Source organism: Neolamprologus multifasciatus, chromosome 23 (assembly GCF_963576455.1).
Source record: "Neolamprologus multifasciatus chromosome 23, fNeoMul1.2, whole genome shotgun sequence".
NCBI lineage: Eukaryota > Metazoa > Chordata > Actinopteri > Cichliformes > Cichlidae > Neolamprologus > Neolamprologus multifasciatus.
The window spans coordinates 1,910,389-1,932,081 of NC_140460.1; the positions used below are offsets into that span (position 1 = coordinate 1,910,389).

Here is a 21,693-nt window from a genome sequence, read left to right on the forward strand (position 1 = left end):
TAGTCAACTAATCAGATCATCATCCATTGGACATAAAACGTACAGCTTATTGCACCAGCAGCATCTGCTCTTATATAACTATCATTAGCTTACAGCTGTAAGTGTTTCAGGTATGTGCTAACTAAAAATAAAGACAAGATGATAGTTTATTAAATTTTAATGAAATTTGCAGATTGTTTCGGTGAAGTTTAATAAACTCCTTGCTATCTAAAATATAACAGGACACCGGAGTAAATTCTCGAGCATCTCACACTTCTGATAGTCAGCTGTCTGCTTGACGTTTATTCAGCTGTGTAAAAACTATAACTTTAATCTCAGCCAAACCGATTTACTCAGGAACAAATAAAATACTGAAAAAAAGCCAAACAATAACATTTTTAAGTTATCTAAGTGACTTATATATGTTTAACCTGAGTAGCGAAAGACAGTTCACCCGCTCTAGTTAGCCTAGCCCCCGGCTAGCTATCGAGCTAGTGGGTAACAGACGTCTCCGAAAACGTCGGAGCGCTTTTGAAAATATGTGGTGTCTTGATAAACTGAGCAGATATTTGAGGTTTACACAGCTACATTCTCGCCTGAAAATATGTTAAACGTTTATTTTGTGACCCAGAAAGAATAATAAGAGTAATATTAAAACTAACTAGCTGCCGCCATTGTTGGAAACTGAGCTGGGCTGCGCTATGAATTCTGGGACACAGCTTCTTCTTCTTCGGGGTTTAACGGCAGCTGGCATCCTTGTACGTGCAGTGCTGCCATCTTCTGTTTCAGTCCGTTATTACACTCTTAAATCCTACTACTTATTCCTGCGTCTTTTGTGATCTTACAAAGCTTCAAACGAGGCGTCGACTATTAAATCAGTCGTCGACGATTTTGATAGTCGACTTAATCGTGACTAGTCGACTAATCGTGGCAGCCCTAATGTAGAGTAGAAAATCATTATAGAAGAACCAGTTCATTGCACAAAACACACCCAGGTTATGTTTTCCGTGGAACTTTTAAGGAAAAGTAGCAACAACCGGATATTAGGTCAAGCTTTTTGACCAGGCATCAGGAATTTCTATTGACCGTTTGATCCTCCTGACTTGTGGAGTGCAGCTAGTTAGCGGATGTGTTTGGGTCAGGCGTCACTATCTGCTAGTGTCTCCTGTTTTGTAGCCTGGTTATATTCAGCAGTCTGCTTTTTGTCTGAAGTGGTGAAACGAGGTTGTTACTAGTTTAGTGGAAACAGTTTTCTTGCATCATTTGCAAAATATTGTGCATCAATATTGTGCATCAATACTGTGCATCAATACTGTGCATCAATCCTGCACTTTCCCGGAACCAAATAGCCATCAGAGGCTAACACGCGTGTCTCTCTGAGCTTGTGTCGTCGTCATGGACACTAAGGAAAGTAAACGGTGTATTTGACATATCACAGCCATAACTGTCGTGGCAATGGAAACGAAGCCTTCTCCATACTGCAAACTTTAAATTCCACACATCTCAGAGAGATCAGTGACAACACTGTAATTTTACTTTCAGAAATACTTCAGATATCGAGTCTAATAATTCTCATCGCTCTGTGTTTCTGTAGCTATTCCATGAGGACGGCGAGTGCTGGGTCTACGACGAGCCGCTATTAAAGAGATTAGCCTCCCAGAGGCACTGAGAAGACGGCGCCACGCTCGGATGCATCAAGAATGCACACACAACAGAGTCTTCATAAGAACTCTTTTGCAGAAACCACTTGTTATTCAAGCCTTGGAATGACTGACGATTGAATCTCTACACTGCTTTGCATTTGACTGTAAAACAATATGGAAATGAATGAAAAGCATCAAAGATGTAACATGAATATTAGTAAAGCTCCTCTCCTTATTTGGTCAGTCTCTCATCCACCGATACCCGCCACCTGCCAACATGAGACTCTGCAGCACAGAGTGGAGAGGTCACGCGCCTCCCGTTCGTCCACACCCTTCAGCAGCTCCACGGGATGAGCCAGAGCAACACTCCTTCCCTACATCTATAGTTTTTTGCAGGGGGGGTGGGGGTCTGTGGTCGGCTCAAGTAATAGCACGAGAAATAAAACGGCACTCTACATCTCAGGGAATCTGGTGACTGAGGAAAGAAAGCTGGTGCCCCCACCCAGAGTCTGACAGCCTTATAACGGTGGAACGGATGAATCTTAAAGGGGCGGGAGAGGAAAATCTCTGCTTGCCTGCAACTAGTTAGAACTGTTTATATATAGATATACATATGATGGATATATAAATATATATTCTTTTTTATTTCTAATGCTCTTATTGTTTATTTTTCTTTGCAGCAATAGTGTAAAAACATATTTGAGGATCTGAACCTGAACCTTTACATCCTTAGGAGTCATTCCATTTAGCCTTTTAATCTTTCGTTCCCATTTCAGAGTTACCTTTGCCACCCGTTTGGATCACTCGCTGTTCTGTGTCTCGAGTATTATCCAGAAACGAAGCCCTGCAGAAAGCCATAGCATCTAAACGCTGATTTCGGGAGTCGTGGCTGATTTAAATATGCAATACTGATAGAAATAACAAAGTTTGCCTGTGGGAGGACAAATTCTGTCCATTATGCCAAAAAAAGGTTTAGAGAAAAGGCTGAAGGGGACTTTTGTCTGGACAGAGACCAAAACAGTCTTCTGAGAAGGTTTTGAAGGCATTTATGAACAAATGATTGTTTACATACTTTTGTCTGTCTGGACAGCAGGTCCACGAAGAGGACGTAAAGTTTGGTTTTGTTCTGCACATCACACATCCTCGTTTCCCCTTCAGATCAGAGTGGGGCGCCTCGTTATTCGCTCGCACGCTGTCGGAGTGTGAAGAGCGAAAACGTGAGACGGCCTTTAAAAACACTGGTGCACTTTCACAGTGCTGCTACAGTCCAGACGTTGTTCTGCTGGTTGTTTTCCACGTTTCAGAACCACATATTTCTCCTGCTGCACACCCCCAGCTTTGTTGAACCATCGTTCTTTCTCTTATTTACAGCTGCATCGGTTGGATCTGAATGCAATGGTAGTTGGATGAGATGAAGAAATAAAAATATATATATTTATCTTCGCCTGAAAATGCGGTAGCAAGCTCAAAACAGCCCCCCTGTTGACCCCCTTCTTTTTTTTTTTTTAAATCTTTGTGATTTGATTATTGTATCTCCTAAATATTTGGCCATTGTGTTCAGTGAGACCCTTTAAGCCATATATTCATGGGATCTGCAGAGACGAGCATGTAGTTGGTGCAAATCCAGCGACACGCTTGTTGAATTGAATTCATCAGAATCGGACAAAAATGCCTTTTGAAAATAATCAACATGAAGGATTCTAAGAAATTTCTTTGTATTTTTTTTTTTCCATGTTTTGTGTTTGTAAAGTCCGAGTGGAGGCCTTGCCATTCATTTCAGTTCTGCTCAGTGTTGCCTGATAGAGAGCAATCAAAACAAATGTATTTTTTATTTCCTTCTCATCATAACCATTGATTGTATCCAATTCTCCTGTTTATTGATGCAAAATATTAAATCTCCATGAGTTTACTCCTGTGAGCTTTTTGTCATGCTTCCCCTCAGATCACGCCGGTGCCGTGTTGGACCGCCTGTTCATGATTTGTGGGTAGATTCACCGAGGTGTGGGAAGTATTCCTCGAGGGATTTTGGTCCATGTGGACATGATGGTATCACACAGTTGACGTGTGGCATTAACGAGGCATTTCCAGCTAAACACCTGCTGCTCACTGTGTGTTTTCTATTTTTCAGTCGGACTCTAAACCCCAGAGATGTTTGACACAAAGTCTGTTTATTCAGCCTCGTAGGTTATCAGGGGACTGCTTTTGAGCCTAGCGTACGTATCCTGTCACCTCCAGGATCAAACGTATAACTATTTATTAAACACCCAGCTATCAAAAATATCTGAGCTCTGTTTGATTAAACAATTTCTTTTAAATTGCCCCTTTGGTGAACTTAGCGTGGTGGAAATGCTTACAGCGCTCCAGTCTATATTTGCACACTCGGTTTGTTGACATCTTTCTATTCTCAGAAGAGCTCGGCGCTTCTTCCACCTCACTGCGCTCTTTATCGGCAGGGAATTCAAAAACACTTGTGTAGGTGTGGAGGGACTTTAAAAATAGGACCTGACACGAGGCGGGACCTGCAGATTAAATAATAATGCAGGACACAGTGTGCCTGCAGGCTCAAGCAGGAGGAGGTTGTTCAAGAAAGTTGCATCAATTTAAGATGCAAACAGACTAATGTGAGGAGTTTTTGGATCAGTTTGGGTACTTTGACTCCTACATTATGTAAAAATACGTTTTTCAATCCATAATAGTGAAAATTAACATTGGGATCTAAAATTTCACCTCAGATAATGCAGTTTTTTACGTATTGATTACACTGTGTAACACAGTTTTTGTACCTGTGTGCTTGTTTGTGCCTCAAAGGTAGAGCAAGCATGTGATAAAGAGGAGCTGTGGTTCTGTATGAAGAGGGTGATGCAGTATGAAGAAATTAATCCAAGTCCTGTTTCTCTTCATTAAGTATCCTGGTAAACAGGCTTGCAAGCCCAGAGAGTGTCTGGAAAGGTAAGCTGACCCTGAACCACTGAAGAAATCTGCCATCTATGATGGTACACGAGAGAACAGGAGGAGACAGCAATCAGTGCAGGGTATGATTTACATGTGGTTGCTAAAAACAGACTAAACATACGGCACCAACAGCCTGTAGGGTGAGAAGATGAAACAGTAAGACAAATAATACAGAGGTGATTATGTCAAAAACATCAGGGGGTAGGTAACTGCCTTGGTTACAGGTATGGTATGCAGAAACAACAGAATGTTAAATGCTAAACATTCAGAGAAGGGAGTCTCTCTCAGTATTCATTATCAGATAGGAGTGAGATGGGTTCAAGGCAGGGGGTGATGCTGCTCTGAGCCCCTTCTTGTTTACGGTGGTGGTGGACAGGTTGACAGATGAGGCCAGGCAGGAGTCTCCGAGGACTCTCATGTTCACAGACACTGTGATCTGTAGTGAGAGTAGGCAGCAGGTGGAGGTGAGCCTGGAGAAGTAGAGGCATGGATGAGTTTAAATACCTGGGGTCAACCATCCAAAGCAACAAACGGCGCACAACAGAGGTGAAGAAGAGAGTGCATTCAGGGTGGAGTGGGTGGAGGCGAGTATCAGGGGTGATTTGTGACAGAAAGGGAAGGTTTACAAGCTACTAGTGTGATGATGGAGACGGCAGCACAGAAGGTGGAGTGGAAGGTAGTGTTGAGGTTGAACAGTTGAACCTGAGCTGGTTTGGACCTGTGCAGAGGAGGAACCGTTGATACACAAAAGATGCTGATCACCACCCTACAGAGGGTGGTGAAGGCAGCAGAGCACATCACTGGCACGAGGCTTCCTGCCATTCAGGACATTTATCTCCAGCGATGCCTCCGTAAAGCACACAGCATCATCAAGGACCACAGCCACCCAGCACGCCAGCTGTTCTCCTTGTTACCATCTGGCAGACGTTACAGGAGTCTGTCTGCTCGACTACAAGACTTAAAAACAGTTTTTACCACCAAGCCGTACGACACCTCAACCACAACACTTAAACACACACAACACAGCACTCAGAAGCGACCCTGCAGCTTCACAAGTACTCTGTTTAAATCTGCACTGGTCACTTCACTTTATTGTTATTGATATTTATATTTAAAGTGCAATACTGTAATTTTCTGCTGCTTATTCCTGTGCAATATCCCATCTGCCCTCCTGTCATATTTCTTTTCAAGATTTTCTTATTTAATCACTAGTGTACATATATTTATATTTATAGATACATATATATTTAGTCATCTTTTCTCTTTTACCACGTCTCTCTAATGTTTTGCTCCTTACTATTTTTCTATTATTTTATTATATTTTATTATATTTTCTCCTACTGTACCATGCTGCTGAGTGACTGCTGCTCGTCAAACACATTTCATTGCAAAGTTGACCCTGTGCTAACTTGCATATGACAAAAAAAAATGAAAACTGAATGTGGAGCTAGCTCCATCCATTCCCAGTGAAGGTGGAAATGCAGATGCAGGTGGTTGGTGTGACAGAAGAGGAGCGAAGTCCTAAAGGGAGCAGCTGAATAATTACAAATTAATCAAAGCAGAGTTTTTTCAGGGCACAAGTATTCAGTTAAAACACAAAAACATGTCGCACACGTTGCGTGTTCACAGACCGACTCGTCCAGCAGGGGCGCTGCTCAGCCAGACATGTTTTTCCCATCAGGCTGTGCGGTAGCTTCTATAAAAGCGCCTCGCGCCCGCTTCTCTGCCTCATTCCTCGGACGACTTGCAGGTGAGTTGGTTGGAGTTTTTCAGCTTTAGTGTTTGTCTCGTGGTTTTTGACTTCATTGTACGCTCGCAGTAATAACTGTTAACCTATCATGTAGGTAACGTTGTACTCGATGGCATTTTTAAGTGGAAGCTCTTTAGAGCTAATAAGCGTTAGCCTAGCAGGCCTCATGCACGTGCAACAGATCGCGTGTTGGCCTGCGGATCGTTAGATGCTGTTTTAAAAGCAGCCTCAGTGCAGTTTAGTCCCGCTTACATATGATGACATAATGTTGCTAGGGACATCTGAGTCGATGTGAAGTAAAGGCAACATTCCTGACAAGACGGGGCAAAGGCTGTGAGAAACTGGGCCGGTTAGCTTAGCTGCACGGCTCCTGCTGCTGGCCATGCAGCGTGTTTAGTGGGTGTATAAAACTTTATGAGGATTTTAATTAAAAAAATGTTTAACCTTCCTGTTGTGTTTGGGTTAAATCTGACAGATTAACAACTTAAAACACTCAAAAATACAGACGGATCTTCAAAGATGAAGGATCACGATGCTCATCCTGACTTCTCGAAATCAGCAGATGCTCGATGGTAAGGAGTTCTTCTTTAAACCCTGAACTTTTATTTATTTTTTTCCCCTAAATGGACGTCAGTGATGATTTAAAGTATAAGAGTAGTGGACAGAAGTGATTTCTGAGCATTTTCTACACTGAGACTTCCATATATAGTTTTTCTTTTGAGTTTCTTGCTTTCATTGTAATAGTCCTAACAAGACTGTTTCTACAGGTGCCGTGAAAGCCCAGAGATGTGACTTGTCTGTAGGGGACTGAGGAGGTGAGGATGAGTGTTTGCAGAGGAAACTTGTGCTTCTCTAAGGTGTTCGCTGTGGAGAGACTACACCTTCTCTTAAATCAAACTATAATGATAAAATTCCTATGGCTGAAATTGAAGATGATATCTTTTTAATTGCTTGGGTGCATATTGACACAAATATTTCAAACCTAAGTATCAATAACCCCAGTGTGCCTTTGCATAGATAAACTAATATTTGCATGTAAAACTAATGGGGATATTACTGCTTTCATTTGACTGGCAAAGTGTGATTTGTACACAATGTACAACAAATGAACAGGAAATCTATTTTAAATGAAAATGTTCAATATTGGGCCAAAACACTGACTTGTAACGCTGTTCCTGGAGTCCTGATCTACACGTGTAGTTTTCTCTCTGCTAACACCTCAGGGAAGCATCAGTCTTTGCCATAAATTTGTGCTCCTGTGATGACACTTATTTGCTACTCTTGAGAAGATGTGATGATACTCCAACCACCAAGTTGTATTATCTGAGGCACTACTTACTCCCAACCTGTGAGCTTAAAAGTTGATATCATTTTAATCACTTTATTTTTACCCACAGGTGTCCTCAGGTCCGAGTCCTATCGCTAACAGGTAATGCATGTAAATTCTTGATCATGTGTTACCATAAGAAACTGTTAATGATGACTTTTGTTTTTAAAACAATGGGAATCTCTCTGAAAAAGAGTGAAAGAGGACTTTTTTCTGATGCAGTTAAAACTATATTACTTGCATGCATGTTAAAATTTGGACTTTTCAACGATGCGTCTCTCGTGCTTTGCAGACGGTCCTGATGTTGGATCCAGATGTGCATTCTTGGATCAGCTGCAGGTAGGTTTTTTCTTTGAGGAGCCGGCCTGTAAAGATAAAACTGGTTCGATGCAATGATGAGTGCATAGTTCAGCAGATTAAACTATGAAGAATCACTGTTGTCTTTCGCTCCTAGCTGATGTGTCGGCTTCTGCAACCTTTGAGGGTCACTGGGATTGAGGTCTTTCTAAACTTATTTATATTTATTTTTTTTTCAGAAGGAGTCCCCCAAAAGTGCAAAGTGGAGGTGAGTTAAATCCTGCTCTACATTTCTTTTAATGCAGCTCGATGCAGTGATGAGTGCATAGTTCAGCAGATTAAACTATGAAGAATGACTATCGTCTTTCGCTCCTAGCTGAGCATCAACTTATGTATTCCCACAAACACTGACGTGTTTAAAGCAAAGTGATAATTAAGTTCTTTCTCTTCAGATGTGAACTCCTTGCTGTCTGACTCGTTGCTGCTCTGCTGGTAAGCATTAAATCTTAAACACTGCAGTGGGGATGTCACAGAACCACAAACCTGATGCTCTGCACCAATAGAACTACACAGTGGCAGATAATTTATCTCAAATAACACTTTTAACAAGGCACAGACTAAAGTGCATAGTGTGGTAATTACACAGTTATAGACCTGTTATACAAAAGGATAAGCATGACTAGAATTACCACAGCAAACCATTTAACCTATGTAATAACAGCCGTCTCAATGGTGACATCAGGATGATGCCTTGAATTAAAACTTGCTCAGCTTTAAGTCTTTGACGTTTAAGTGCTTTTGTTAATTTGTGGTGCTTGGACTGTATGAAAATGCATCATTCTTTGATCGCTTACTCCACCTAAAAAGTGTAAAGTACCGTCATTCATAGCAAAATAAGAACTCTGCCATATGAGTTTAAGCAGCTATTATGGCGGCTGCAGAAATGGTCCTTTTCCACAGGTAGTGTTTCCTGTGCTGTTGGATTTCCTCTAATATGTAAGAATGTATCTAGAAATATGGCAGCTTAGTACATAGTACCAAAGAAAATCAAGTGATCTCAGATTTTTGGTATCAAATGTTAGCGTTACGTATCATTTCTGGTGACATCCCTGCACAGCAGCTAACAGCTTTCAGATGTGATGAGTTTGAATCAGGTCGCTGATCCAGTTGAGGATACTTTGTAACACTCTGATCTGGATTTTTAATGTTGGAGAAAATAAGTGAGCATGGTTTTGTAAATTTACCTGAATCTTAATTTGTTTTTACAGAACGAGTGGGCTCGCGACTCATCACCATTCAGAAGATGATTAAACACTCATGGTGAGGATGAAATCGCGTCATTTTTAGCTCCTCAGACCCAGAATGGGCCCCGTGCTGTTGAGGTTTATAGAGCTGGGTCTGAAGGAGCCACTTCTGTATTTTCTGGGATCGCTTTCTTGCAGTAAAGATCATTTGATCCTTGTAGTCTGGCCTGTGTGATGACAAAGTACAGACTGACTTTAAACCATGGAGTCTGTTTATTAGCTCTAGCTGACCAGGTCAGCGTAGACTCCTTCATCTTTAAACTTGATGTGCATGTTTGACTGATGAGCTCATATCTTCAGGTTATTCTCTGTGTGAGGGATGGAGACCCAGTGTGGACCAAACCAGAGTGACTGAGGTGAGAAAACTGACTTAAAAGTGCACGATGGTCATAAGGGGTTCAGTGATGTTACAACAAATGTCTGACCTGAACACTCATGTGGACAGTCTGTCACTGAGCAACCCAGTGAACAAAATATGAATCAGCCAATCGCTGACTTGTAATAAGGTTTTTCATTCTTCTTTTTCAGAAGGAGAAAAGGTAAAGTTCTTTACCTGGTGAGTGTCTTTGTCCAGTCCTGAATCACGATTATTTCAAGGTGGCCACAAGACTAGTGATGATCTGATTTTGCCAGATGACTTAAGCTGATTATAACCCTTACCGTTCCACTTTTTTCTGAGGTCATGCGGTCATTAATTGCTAGTTAGCTCTTCTGTTAGTAGTCTGTACTTGTATTTGAATGATTTCTTCTCTACACAGGTGTGAAGCCTCAGGCACTGAAGCACAATCAAGCACAAGTCTGTCACTTCATAATAAATCTAAATGGTACAGTCTGGTGCCGTTTCCTCAAAAGCTGGAAAGTGATGTTGACAGATTTTCACCTGCAGGAATCGGTGTTCAAACCCTGCTCATGCTATTACGTCTGGATTGTGACCTGATCCTGTTAACGTCAATTTGTAACAATAAAATATTTGTTATTGACTCATTTGTGTGCATCTGTGTTTCTCCTCCCTTTCTCAATGGGCGATGGGTATGAGCGCCAAATAAACTGATCTTATGTTACTAAACCAGTTGTGCAAACAGTCGCGTAGTACAATCTAATGATACAACTATGAAAAGTAAATAAGATTGAGAGCAAGTTGTACGACTTCTCGCCGGAAGTGACGTTGTGTAATCGAAAGGAGTTCGATTCGGTCACTTGCTGACCTCCCAAGGGCGGGAATATCTAGCTAGCGTTGCTGACCGTGGACACGCAAACCTCTTACCTCTGTAGCGTGACATTTGCCGTATGGCGTTGCAGTACCGGCTTCGCTCCAATCAAATTGGACGTGAGCAGTAGGAATGGGGTAGTAACCGCCCCTCCGTCCGCCCGTAGCGAACGACACAACAAGCGCCCCTCTTTGGCTTCAGTTCAGGGAGAGGTTGTCGGGGGCGGGGAGGGGTATCCCAGTCACAGCAGGCCGCCGGTGGACCACCGCGTTCAGATAAATGGGAGAGCAGAAACGGGACTTCGTGTTCAGTGTCGTTTGGACCGCTTCACGTCAGCCTGTTCGCGATGTCTGCGCGGTGCTTCCTCCTGCTGCTCTGGGCTGTCTCGGCACAGGCCGACTTCTTCCATTTCGATAGCATTAGCAACGTCTCTACTTACTATTTTAATTATATTTATTGCAATATCTGGGAGGGGGAGTGTCAGCCCAATCAGGATGATGCCACACAGCAAGGTAAGAGATGGTAAAAGAAATTAAAACCATTTTAGTATAACGCTATAAAGCGCTCATTTCGCAAGCTACATCGTGCCTCGTGCGCATTTTGCAATATTTTTAATTTTACGATTCGTTATTACACTGTTATAAACACGGACGTCTCTCGCCCTGCTCTTGTGATGCGAGCAGTTCCTACCAGGGATATCTGGGCAGGGTTTCCCCAGGACTACATGAGCCTGCTGCATCAGTGGTACTGTAGCCTGGGTCAGTGCTGTGAGTCCGGAGACTGCAGGATAACCAACAACATCACAGGTATCACACTGCTGCTCTGTGGCTGCCCGCTTTGGTCGCCTGTTGGTCGTTTCCCCTCATTATTGTTTGTAATCGTCTGTTTGTGAATTCACCCAACACTGCACACAGTTACTCATCATCTGATAAGGGCTTTAGCTTCACTGCCTCATGCAGCCCTTTAACAGCTTTACGTTTTATTGGCTATATCACATATTTTAAAAGTAGACATTTTAACACAGAGCACTTTATTCATATTTGCCGGTGCAAATCAAAAATCTATGGTCTCATGTGCAGGTCTAGCAAGAGACCTTCAGACGAAGCTCCACGGGCAACATCTGGCTCAGTCTGTGGTTCTGAAAGCCATCCAGGGTTTCATCAACAACCCCGAGTCCAACAAGCCCCTGACGCTCTCCTTCCACGGCTGGTCCGGCACAGGCAAGAACTTTGTGGCCCGGATCATTGCTGATAACTTGTACCGGGACGGGGTGAAGAGCGAGTGTGTCCGTTTGTTCATCGCCCCGTTCCACTTCCCGCACGCCAGGCTGGTGGACACGTACAAGGTGAGCCCACTTGGCACGGCGATGGAACATGCACCTGCGTTCTCTGGACGCTGCTTTGCTTACATAGATATTTATTCTGTGTTGTAATTCATCATGAGTGATAGCAGTCATGGTTTGGACAGATGCTTTAAGTCAACACTGATGCTGCGACACAAATACTCAGAGAAATGGATGTTTGGAACCTGGCGTTTGTCCATCCAGGTCAGAGGTGCCAGCTCAGTCTCATTTGTGCACATTTTTTCACAATCACTGCAGCTGATTTCAAAATTGTGTTTACATAGTATTAATACATGGTGCATAGTACAGAGCTATCCAAATATAAATCGGTATATGCAGTTCACGGGATAACCTTTCCCCTCATGCCCTCAAAGTCTGCAGAGTGTGCAAATGTGGACTTTAACGTGTCTACGTGTTGTCGTACAGCCTCCCACTGAACCTCTGTGGCATATAACAGGGCTAATTCTTTTAAAGAACTGTTTATTTATATTATATATTCATTTATATATTCGTTTAAAAAGATTAAAACATTCTTGATAAATGTTGGCTGTTGGTTTAAGTCAGACTCCACAATAAAGACTTTTGCAGCTGATCAAACACACAAACCCACACATGTGCAATAAGACTGCTATATGTGCAATTCTTGTGCAATTCTTCTTCTGACAAAGTTGTATTCTTGTATTTGTATTTCTATTTTATTCTATTGTATTTTATTGCATTCCAGTGTTTTCTAATTTCTGCTACATAACTTTGCACTTTTGCTGTAACAAAACAAATTTCCCACCTGTGGGACTAATAAAGGTCATCTTATCTTATCTTATCTTATCTTATATTTGTAATATTTTATGCACAGTTTAATATCTCTATATATAAAGCTTGAAAGGAAATAATAATCAGCTTTTGTCAGATCTGAAATGTTATAAAATGTTAATAATGTTTGACTTTTGTTTTCTTGTTTGTTTGTTTTTTGCCTGAAATCCAGGGTCAGCTGAGAGAAGCAATCCGAGACATAGTGCTGCGCTGCCCTCAGACTCTGTTCATCTTCGATGAGGCTGAAAAGCTTCATCCGGGCCTCATCGATGCAATCAAGCCCTTCATGGATCACTATGACAACGTAGATGGGGTCAGCTACCGCAGGGCCATCTTCCTCTTCCTCAGGTTAGTTGACTGTTTCAGGCGCAGTTTGATGAAGCTGTAAAGCTCTCTGCCAATCAGAATGCGTTGCACTTCCTGTCCAGATAGCCTGGCAGCTCATCAGCGGTGAAGGATGGAGCTCCTTCTGTCTCCATTAGCCTTCTGTATGGATTTTTCATGTTTTCAATTCCTCAAGTCAGATTTGTCCTGACTAACAGTCTGTTCAGTCAAAAATAGAAAAAGCCGTTTTTCACTCAACAGTTATGGTCCAGAGATGTGAGTGAATTACTGGCCATCTTTGAACTGTGATCATTTATCTAAGAGCAACTTGTATTAAAGAAACTTTGTGACAAACTGCTTTGCCAGAAAGAATCGAGTCTCCCTGAGAAGCTCAGCAGCTGTATTTATTAGGGGTGCAACGATACACAAAATTCACGGTTCGGTTCGATACTTTGGTGTCACGGTTCGATATTTTTTCGATACAAAAAAAATGTTCATGCCTTTTTAATTTGTCATTTATTAAAATTATAAATATATATTTTAACTCAAAAGTACAGTTTTTAAATTCAATGTTGCTGAAACAACAAAGTAATAAAAAAATTAATCTATCTGATGGAGAAATCCCTCATCTTTGGAAAAGAGAGTTTATTACAGAGAAATGTCTCTTTCCAAAATAAAAGCTATACTATACGCTTCTTCTGGGCTATATTCTCAGCAGCATATTAAACATATCAGGTCCCCATAAGGAGAATCATGTGCTAACGGCTGTCTAAATGACTCGGCTAAAGTTTGTAGCATGCGTGCTTGTTGTTTTTGTCTGCTTCCACTTGTCTTTGCACGAGGATGATGTCGGAGTAAATGTGCAGTCATATTCGTTGTGTTCCCACTAGTGCTGTCAGCGTTAATCTGAAATGACGTTAACGCCACAACACGGCAAATCTCTGTTAACGAGCTACCGCGGATCGCCCCGTGCGTGGGGCTGGACGGCCAACACGTTAACGAGCTAACTGCGCTAACACACTAGTTCCCACCCATGTAATTGAGCATTGCGTGGCACATCCAACATACTGTTTTACTTTAGTCCATGACGCGCTTACCTTCAGGGTCATACGTCACATGAAAACCAAAATAGTTCCAAACGCCAGATCTGAATGAGGGTGGGGGAGGTTCAATTTGCCATGTTGCAAGGAGCTTAGCTTCTGTCTTGCTAGCTTGCGCTGCGCTCAGTGGATCTGCGCTCGACAGTGCAGCCTAGGCGGAGTAGTCGAGCGCAGATCCACTGAGCGCTCAACACAGACAGCATCGTCAGAAGGAAAGTTGATAAAATAAATTAAACATTTTGTATTGTTAGATACATATGCGTACCGAACCGAAAGCACTGTATCGAACGGTTCAATATCGATACAAGTATCGTTGCACCCCTAGTAGACATATAATGTGTTTTTGCTGTTGTCACTGCAGTAACATTGGTGGTGCAACAATCAACGACGTAGCGCTGGACTTCTGGCACTCTGGCCAGAATCGAGAGGACATCGGTATGGAAGACCTGGAGCATCGGCTGCGAGCTGAGACTATGGAGTCTCAAGGTGAGCAGTAAAGTTTTTGTAAAGGTTGCCTGGTGGGTTTTCTTAAGCTTTGAGCCTTTTTTTAAGCCACTAAGTTACTCAGGTGTTCTGGTTGCTCAGTGGCTTGAAATTATTTGCTGAAAGCCGCTAAAGTAACATCAAAACAGCTTAGACCAGCATAGTGTTACCCATGGGTTAGTGAGGCCCTATTGTGAAGCCTCATCTTTGAATCTGGTACTCCTGATTGAGGGGTGGATTTTGTACACTTACTGGTTAACAACTTCATCACTCACGTGGTTAATCACATGGTAAAACATACCATGTTTTATCCTTGTTTGTGGTTACAAAATTAGCAGGAAAGTGATCACCGAGGTCACAGACCACCTCAGGAATCGCCCCCTGCTGACCAAAGAATCAGTACACTGGCCATGCCATCTTTTATATACAGCGTATGATAAAAAAGAACCAAAACACATTGTTAAAACTTTAAATATGTTTCTATTTCCTGTTTTGTTTTAATATCCCAGGTGGCTTTGCTCAGAGTGAGCTGATGTCTGGTCACCTGATTGACTTCTTTGTGCCCTTTCTGCCCCTGGAGTACCGTCACATTAAGCTCTGTGCACGGGACGCCTACGCAGCACGAGGTCTGGAAACAGATGAAGCCACGCTGGATGAGGTGGCCAAGGCAATGCTGTATGTTCCCAAAGAGGAGAGACTGTTCTCAGCCCAAGGATGCAAGTCCATACCTCAGAGGATCAACTTCTTTCTTCCCTAGAGCGAGGAGGAAACAGAGAGACGGACCTGGAGGTGTAAGATTGCTTTACCGGCCCATCTGCATACAGAGCCACAGAGATGTGTCATCTTTGCTCTGCACTGCACACTTCCCCCTCCCCCCACAGATGCAACATGTGTCTGTCCAGGTCCCGTCACAGAAGGCCAGACATCAGGGCAGATCCAGGATTAGAGGGCAGAGCAGCGTGACCCAGCCTGCAGAGATGGGCAGCGTCACAGGAAGCGTTGCTGCTCTTCTTCACCTGCCCGGTTTGAATCCTGTCAAGACGAAGGGGTGAAGAAGATGGTGTCTGTGCAGAGTGTGGCGCAGAGGGAGACATTTATTTTCCTTTTCACTATTTATATCTAATCCCCTCGGCCAACGTCTGACTCGCACTGTTGTTTGTGTTCATATGAGTTTGTAATTCATGTGTTACTAGCATGTCAAACATTGTGCTTATATCAGCACAGATTATTTATTAATATCATTTGTGCCATATTTGAACATTTTACTGCACCAGATTAGTTTTGTGGAGTACTCTAAATGTGCACTTATTTTATTTTGTTAGATTTTTTTTATTCCTTTTAAAATGAACATACAAGGACCAGTGGTGATGGGAATGTTACTTGAAGCTCTTACTGTGAAGGACTGTGTCTCTAAAGCATTGGACCTGTGGAAACTCACCCTTTTACATACTTGTGTTTTATAAAAACATTTGATAGGTTTTTCTGTACTGTTACTTAATATACAGTTGTTACTCAGTGGTGTGCTTTACTCTTTTGTTGGTATAATTCATCGATCATCAACACAGTCTGCTTCAAAGCTGAGGGTCACATCACAATAAGAACACAGAGAGAACCTGTCAGACACGGTTTAAAGAAATAAAAACCTGGTAAACAACAATCATCATCGATTTCAGTGATTTGACTCCACATTAATGTTCGAATTTGAATATGGCAGGCAGGGCAGCGCCTGGGACCCAGTCGAGAAAACTACCTTAGAGGGCCCTCCTCTATGTTACACTGGGTACTTATATTGACAGGATTACAGTAAAGTGGACTAGAGTATTTTTATGCTTTATACATTTTTATTACATTTTCAGTTGTACAAATATTGACCCAGTAATTTTACACTCTACAATGTTTTGATAGATGCTGGGAACTAAATTACTTGTTCTTGCTCCCTATGAACGTGTTGACTTTGCTGAATGCAAGGCCCGAGCGATGGAGTTTGTTTAAAGGTTTGAAACTATGGTACCAGTCATATGTTCAGAATAAGCACTCGTCAGTATGTGAGTGTGTGATATATGTAGAAAACTAGTAGAAAACAAATTGTTGAATGAGGAATAATATAAATCAGTGTGCTTGTTATAAGCTTGCCCATCGAGGAAGTCTGTGAGGACCTGTGGCTTTTTGTAGCTTGCACATATTACAGGTGTGTTTATGTTACGTTAGCAAGGCTGAATCTATTTTGGGCTTGTGTGTGTGTTTGTAGGCTTTAGGTAAATTTGTCCGCCGAGCCAACCCCCGACTGCGGTTGTTATCCATGGTGCTGGTTACAAGCTTGACTGATGCCATTGATATGTCTTATTATTGCTATATGCTATGCTGTGTTTGTTCTGGTACAATGTGGAGGTAAGGATCCCCCTCCCCCCCCAACAAAAAAAAAAAAAAAAAAGATCTGCCCTGGGACCTATTACAGAGTTGTTACGCCTGTGATGTATATTTCTGTGGAATCTCCTGTGTTTAGTTTAGTTTACATAAGGCAAGAAAATCACGCCTGAGATTATATAGATCTGCTGCACGAGATCAGGCGTGAAAACATTTGTTGAGAATGTGAAAAATTATTTATTTTTATAGAACATTATTTTTTTCCTACCGATTCGAATTATTTCATTAATTTTTTTATTTGCTGTAAGTATGTATATGTAGTTCACGTTGTTTCGCTTTAGTTATACTCGTGTTGTTACTGATATTGCATTTTCCCCTTGCATGTGATTCACCCACGGCGCATCATCCTTCCTTTGGGCGTGTATCAGGCAAACGCGTGGTCTGCTCCCATTGGCTGCAGAAAGTATTCGTCCGGATTCTCTGTCCTCTGATTGGCTTTAAGCGGTAGCGCTTCCTTATTGAGGTTAGCAACCGTCGTCCAATCAGATTCAGACATCTGTTCCGAGGCGAGAGGAGAGAAGCGGCAGCGTCTCGGTGGCTCTCACTGTAACATCACTGTATGGGGATACCGCACTGACAGACAACGCCGCTTCACCTTATTTAGAGAAAATCTTTCTACGCGGGCATTTTTATTTGTAATTGGTTCGTTTTCGACTGGCTGCTTCAGCTCGTCGCCATGACAGCGCTGTGCCTGCTTTTGATGGCCGTGTCGGCTGCATCTGCGCTGGCCGAGTCCACAGTTTATTTCCGCGAGCAATTTGAAGACGGCGGTGAGCGCTTTCACACAACATTACACAGATAGGATTGGAGTGCTTGCTTTTCTTTGTTGCTGCTGTACATCCTTGAGATGCTGTGGTGCTGACTGAGATGAATGATGGCTATTTTTCATGTCCGCATATCGGCGCGGATTGTTACGGTTATTTCTCACGATTTTACCGCAATTTGTGGATTACATCGTCAGCTGATTGGTCTAGAAGACCAACCGATCACTCATCCATTCATTGATTTATTCACATTCCCTGCTTTATGTTTCCCAGCCCTCTAAGCTATTATCACACCCCGTCTGCCTCCCCCTCCCCCCACTGCTGCACATCTCTCCCCTGGTCATTCACTGCTACCCTCCTTCTCCCAGCTGTCCTGTTCTTTCATCTGTGAAGGCGGTCACAAAATCCCGCAGTATGCCCCCCACCCACACACACGCACACACACACTCTGTATCGAAGGCTGGATTAACAGAGAGTTTTGTGAGTCTTGTCTTGGTGATTGCTGGGCAGCTGACTCTGAACCTGTTTGTGCAGATGCCTGGATGAGTCGCTGGGTGGAATCCAAGCACAAGTCCGATTATGGGAAGTTTGTCCTGACTTCCGGGAAATTCTACGGTGATGAAGAGAAAGACAAAGGTAAGCAGGAAGGCGCTGATATGTGTTGCATAATTACACTATACTACCCTGTCAGACACCTGCTGTCAGAGGCGCGTGTTTGCTTCCTCGTGGAGCTCTGCCAGTATCAACACGGCTGTCTTCCTCTCTGTTCTTCGACTTGAGAACAGAGCAAAAGCATCGAATTAACCCGTACTGTTACTCGCTGGTTTAGCTTGATCTTCCCTGCAGTAACACCATTGTTTCTGCAGGTCTGCAGACAAGCCAGGATGCCCGTTTTTATGCACTGTCAGCCCGTTTCGATGACTTCAGCAACAAGGGCCAGCCTTTAGTCATACAGTTCTCCGTGAAACACGAGCAGAGCATCGACTGTGGCGGAGGCTACATTAAACTGTTTCCCTCCGAGCTCAACCAGGAGGACATGCATGGAGACTCTGTCTACAACATCATGTTTGGTAAGTGGACCAAAGGATGGTGTGTTAAATGGTATTGCTTTTGTCGGGCAGTGTTTGTTATACGCAGACATTCACTGTCACTTTGTGTTTGTGGGCTCGTTCAGGTCCTGATATTTGCGGCCCCGGCACAAAGAAAGTTCACGTGATCTTCAACTACAAAGGCAAGAACCACCTGATCAACAAGGACATCCGGTGCAAGGTGACGCATGGGAAAGCTAGTTCTAATAAAAAGCACCACAATATAAGGACACATGAGCTTAAACAATTAAAAATAAACTACATGGTGATATGCTGTTAGTTGCATGTATTGACGGCACCTTTTTCAAACCTTTTTTTTCTGCCCTGCAGGATGATGAGTACACCCACTTGTACACACTGGTCGTCAACCCTGACAACACTTATGAGGTTAAGATAGACAATAAGAAGGTGGAATCTGGCAATCTGGAGGATGACTGGGACTTCCTGCCTCCCAAAAAAATCAAGGACCCCGAGGCCAAAAAGCCAGAGGACTGGGATGACAGGGAGAAGATTCCTGACCCTGACGATAAGAAACCTGAGGTCAGTGTGCCCTGGCATTCTTTCAGGGCATCACTTGTACTTGTCTCATGTGTGCAAGACTGTTTTAATTTTTAAAAAGTTTCGATAGGTTGATCATGTTTCAAATGTTTTGTTTTTGTTTTCATTGCAGGACTGGGACAAACCAGAGAACATCCCAGATCCTGATGCCAAGAAGCCCGATGACTGGGATGATGAGATGGATGGCGAGTGGGAGCCACCGATGGTCACGAACCCTGAATACAAGGTGCATATCCAGTGATTCTAACTCTTCATGCAGTCAGATTTAATTCTGTGCTATTTTTCTGAGCTTTGCACATCAGCGAGCTCTCCAAAAATATTTACTCTGTTTCCACTGTCAGCCGCTTTGTGTTTTAACCCCAGCTTCTCTGTGTGTGTTTGCTGTCCGCAGGGTGAGTGGAAGCCCAGAGAGATTGACAACCCTGCCTACAAGGGCAAGTGGATCCACCCTGAGATTGACAACCCCGAGTACACGGCCGATTCTGAGATCTATAAATACGGCAGCGTCGGGGTGATTGGGCTCGACTTGTGGCAGGTAAGATGGATGTGTATTTACATCTTAATGCATAATGAAATTTATTGAAATATTTTAAAACTATTTACATTGATCCAGCAATTTGGTTACTTGCTCTGTATTGTGTGAGCTGCTGGGAAAACTATGCATGTTTTCCCAGGAAGAAATGCTTGAAACTCTTTGAGTTTGTGGATTGTGCTTGTTTTCTTTAAAGATTTGATAACAAAATATGCGTTGCCCTTGTGTCTGGCTGCAGGTCAAGTCTGGGACTATCTTTGACAACTTTCTAATCACAAACGATCCAAACCTGGCAGAGGAAGTTGGCAACGACACATGGGGCAAAACTAAGGTATGCTCGTTGTAGCCCTGTATCCTGTAATCCTCATTCTAATTTCACGTCAGTGTCAACACGAATAAAAAGGATGAGCTTTTCATATAGTTTGATATATTTATTTGCATTGTTCGCATTTCCTCCAGGATGCTGAGAAGAAGATGAAGGAAAGCCAAGAGGAAGACGAGAGAAAGAAGCGCGAGGAGGAGAACAAGAAGAGGAGAGAAGAGGCAAAGGAGGAGGACGAGGAGGAAGAGGAGAAGGAGGAGGAGGAGGACGACGAAGAGGAGGAGGAGGAAGGGGAAGAGCACGAGGAAGAGGAGGAGGAAGAAGAGGAGGAGGAAGGCACAGACTCTAACCTCAAGGATGAGTTATAAACTCAAGAACTGCTCAGACTGTGTCAGTGGGCCGTTGGAATAAGGCTGAGACTGAGACCCTGACGACTGACACCCCGGGGCGGGGGCTGGGTGGGAAGGGCTTTTTCCATTTCTTTGTTTACAAAGCAAGGTGATCGGTCAGAAAAGGGCAATTAAATGTTCTGTTTCTTGTTTCCATGTGCTACTACTACTACTATAATGATGATTATTAAACGAGGACTAGTGATAAGCATAATTAATGTCAAATGAATGTCGAAACCAGAAATTTTAACACAAACGTGTGAATTGTCATTTACATTTTACAAAATCTGGGTTGTTATGACGTGTGATATTGTGATGAGATGAGAAGTTTTATTTGGTATGGAGGTTTTGGTACCAGGAAAACGTTTGGTTTACCTCACGTGTTTTGTTTGCCTTTAATTTTTTATTTTTGTACATTTTTCTTTCATTCCTGTCGGGCTGGGAGGATTAGATAGGATTTGATGTTGTCATCCAGGTTATTTTGCCTTCTTCTGTTTCCACTATCTGATTCAAACGAGGATTGTTGGCACGGCAACCAGAGTGCAGTAGGACTAACGCTATATTTGACAACCTGATCAAAAGTGAAAAAAGAAAACAAATCAGTCTGCAGTGGGATGGTAACATGAGGTGCTTTAAGATGAAGTCCCTTGCGTAGTTTTGTACTGTATAGGTAACACTTTTTCCACTTCAGTGCACATACTATAGTCTCGTGTGTCTAAATAAGCTCTACTCAAACTTAGGATGTACATTAAGACCACTCCAGTAGCAGAACATTTGGTCGTGTGGTACGCACACACTTTAGGTTTCCTCGCCGTTTGTGTATACGTCTCGTTTCCTGATTTTTGATTCCAAGTTTTCTGCACTGCTGTACCCCAACACACTGTCCCAACAGTCTGACAGAGGCTCCTTTTGTAAAAGACATTTTGTACTAATGGTAGTAAATGAAGTGGGGCGATTTTTGTGTTGCTGTGTAAAATAAAAACAAAGGCAGGTGATCTGTCCAATAAAACAGCCAGAAGAAAACAATGAAAAGATCCTTGTGAAATTTTGTGTCTTTTTTTGTGCGTGTGTGTCATCATGTTTTATTTATCTGTTCT

General features: G+C 42.7%; 3 protein-coding genes and 5 non-coding genes across 8 annotated transcripts in view; all 8 read left to right on the plus strand.

The window, feature by feature from the left end:
• osbpl9 (oxysterol binding protein-like 9) overlaps positions 1-10,232 on the plus strand; it is a 46,785-nt gene extending 36,553 nt beyond the window's left edge. Inside the window, exons 24-31 of the mRNA XM_085151286.1 lie at positions 1,574-6,324; positions 6,800-6,896; positions 7,092-7,139; positions 7,722-7,753; positions 7,944-7,990; positions 8,188-8,216; positions 8,401-8,440; positions 9,217-10,232. Of these exons, the coding sequence (XP_085007412.1) occupies positions 1,574-1,648 (75 nt within the window). The 3' untranslated portion in view covers positions 1,649-6,324; positions 6,800-6,896; positions 7,092-7,139; ... (3 more) ...; positions 8,401-8,440; positions 9,217-10,232. The remainder of the gene's footprint in view (positions 1-1,573; positions 6,325-6,799; positions 6,897-7,091; positions 7,140-7,721; positions 7,754-7,943; positions 7,991-8,187; positions 8,217-8,400; positions 8,441-9,216) is intronic.
• LOC146490650 (small nucleolar RNA SNORD75) lies at positions 6,953-7,022 on the plus strand. The gene has a single exon (XR_014872644.1). It is a non-coding gene; the product is annotated as a small nucleolar RNA SNORD75 (small nucleolar RNA).
• Positions 7,793-7,875, plus strand: LOC146490651 (small nucleolar RNA SNORD79). Its single transcript, XR_014872606.1, has one exon. It is a non-coding gene; the product is annotated as a small nucleolar RNA SNORD79 (small nucleolar RNA).
• LOC146490652 (small nucleolar RNA snR60/Z15/Z230/Z193/J17) lies at positions 8,036-8,117 on the plus strand. The gene has a single exon (XR_014872642.1). It is a non-coding gene; the product is annotated as a small nucleolar RNA snR60/Z15/Z230/Z193/J17 (small nucleolar RNA).
• On the plus strand, positions 8,254-8,336 carry LOC146490653 (small nucleolar RNA snR60/Z15/Z230/Z193/J17). The gene has a single exon (XR_014872640.1). It is a non-coding gene; the product is annotated as a small nucleolar RNA snR60/Z15/Z230/Z193/J17 (small nucleolar RNA).
• Positions 9,860-9,934, plus strand: LOC146490654 (small nucleolar RNA SNORD47). The gene has a single exon (XR_014872652.1). It is a non-coding gene; the product is annotated as a small nucleolar RNA SNORD47 (small nucleolar RNA).
• A 513-nt stretch (positions 10,233-10,745) lies between the features above and the next one.
• tor3a (torsin family 3, member A) lies at positions 10,746-16,924 on the plus strand. Its single transcript, XM_085151308.1, has 6 exons — positions 10,746-10,972; positions 11,144-11,266; positions 11,540-11,805; positions 12,785-12,960; positions 14,398-14,522; positions 15,029-16,924. Exons 1-6 carry the CDS (start codon positions 10,807-10,809, stop codon positions 15,274-15,276), a joined length of 1,104 nt encoding a protein of 367 aa, XP_085007434.1. The 5' UTR covers positions 10,746-10,806; the 3' UTR covers positions 15,277-16,924.
• Positions 16,925-17,415: 491 nt separating this feature from the next.
• calr (calreticulin) lies at positions 17,416-21,628 on the plus strand. The gene is made up of 9 exons (XM_085151303.1): positions 17,416-17,713; positions 18,242-18,343; positions 18,574-18,777; positions 18,882-18,976; positions 19,126-19,335; positions 19,466-19,579; positions 19,745-19,888; positions 20,124-20,216; positions 20,345-21,628. The coding sequence occupies exons 1-9, from the start codon at positions 17,620-17,622 to the stop codon at positions 20,573-20,575; spliced, it is 1,287 nt and encodes a 428-aa protein (XP_085007429.1). The 5' UTR covers positions 17,416-17,619; the 3' UTR covers positions 20,576-21,628.
• Positions 21,629-21,693: the final 65 nt, after the last annotated feature.

Bases quoted from the DNA above. Each gene is read 5' to 3' on its own strand.
- tor3a (XM_085151308.1), top strand. From the start codon at position 10,807: ATGTCTGCGCGGTGCTTCCTCCTGCTGCTCTGGGCTGTCTCGGCACAG. The intron at 10,973-11,143 runs GTAAGAGATGGT...TGATGCGAGCAG, and splicing joins GGATGATGCCACACAGCAAG to TTCCTACCAGGGATATCTGG. The intron at 14,523-15,028 runs GTGAGCAGTAAA...TTAATATCCCAG, and splicing joins TGAGACTATGGAGTCTCAAG to GTGGCTTTGCTCAGAGTGAG.
- calr (XM_085151303.1), top strand. From the start codon at position 17,620: ATGACAGCGCTGTGCCTGCTTTTGATGGCCGTGTCGGCTGCATCTGCG. The intron at 17,714-18,241 runs GTGAGCGCTTTC...CTGTTTGTGCAG, and splicing joins CGAGCAATTTGAAGACGGCG to ATGCCTGGATGAGTCGCTGG. The intron at 19,336-19,465 runs GTCAGTGTGCCC...TTTTCATTGCAG, and splicing joins CTGACGATAAGAAACCTGAG to GACTGGGACAAACCAGAGAA.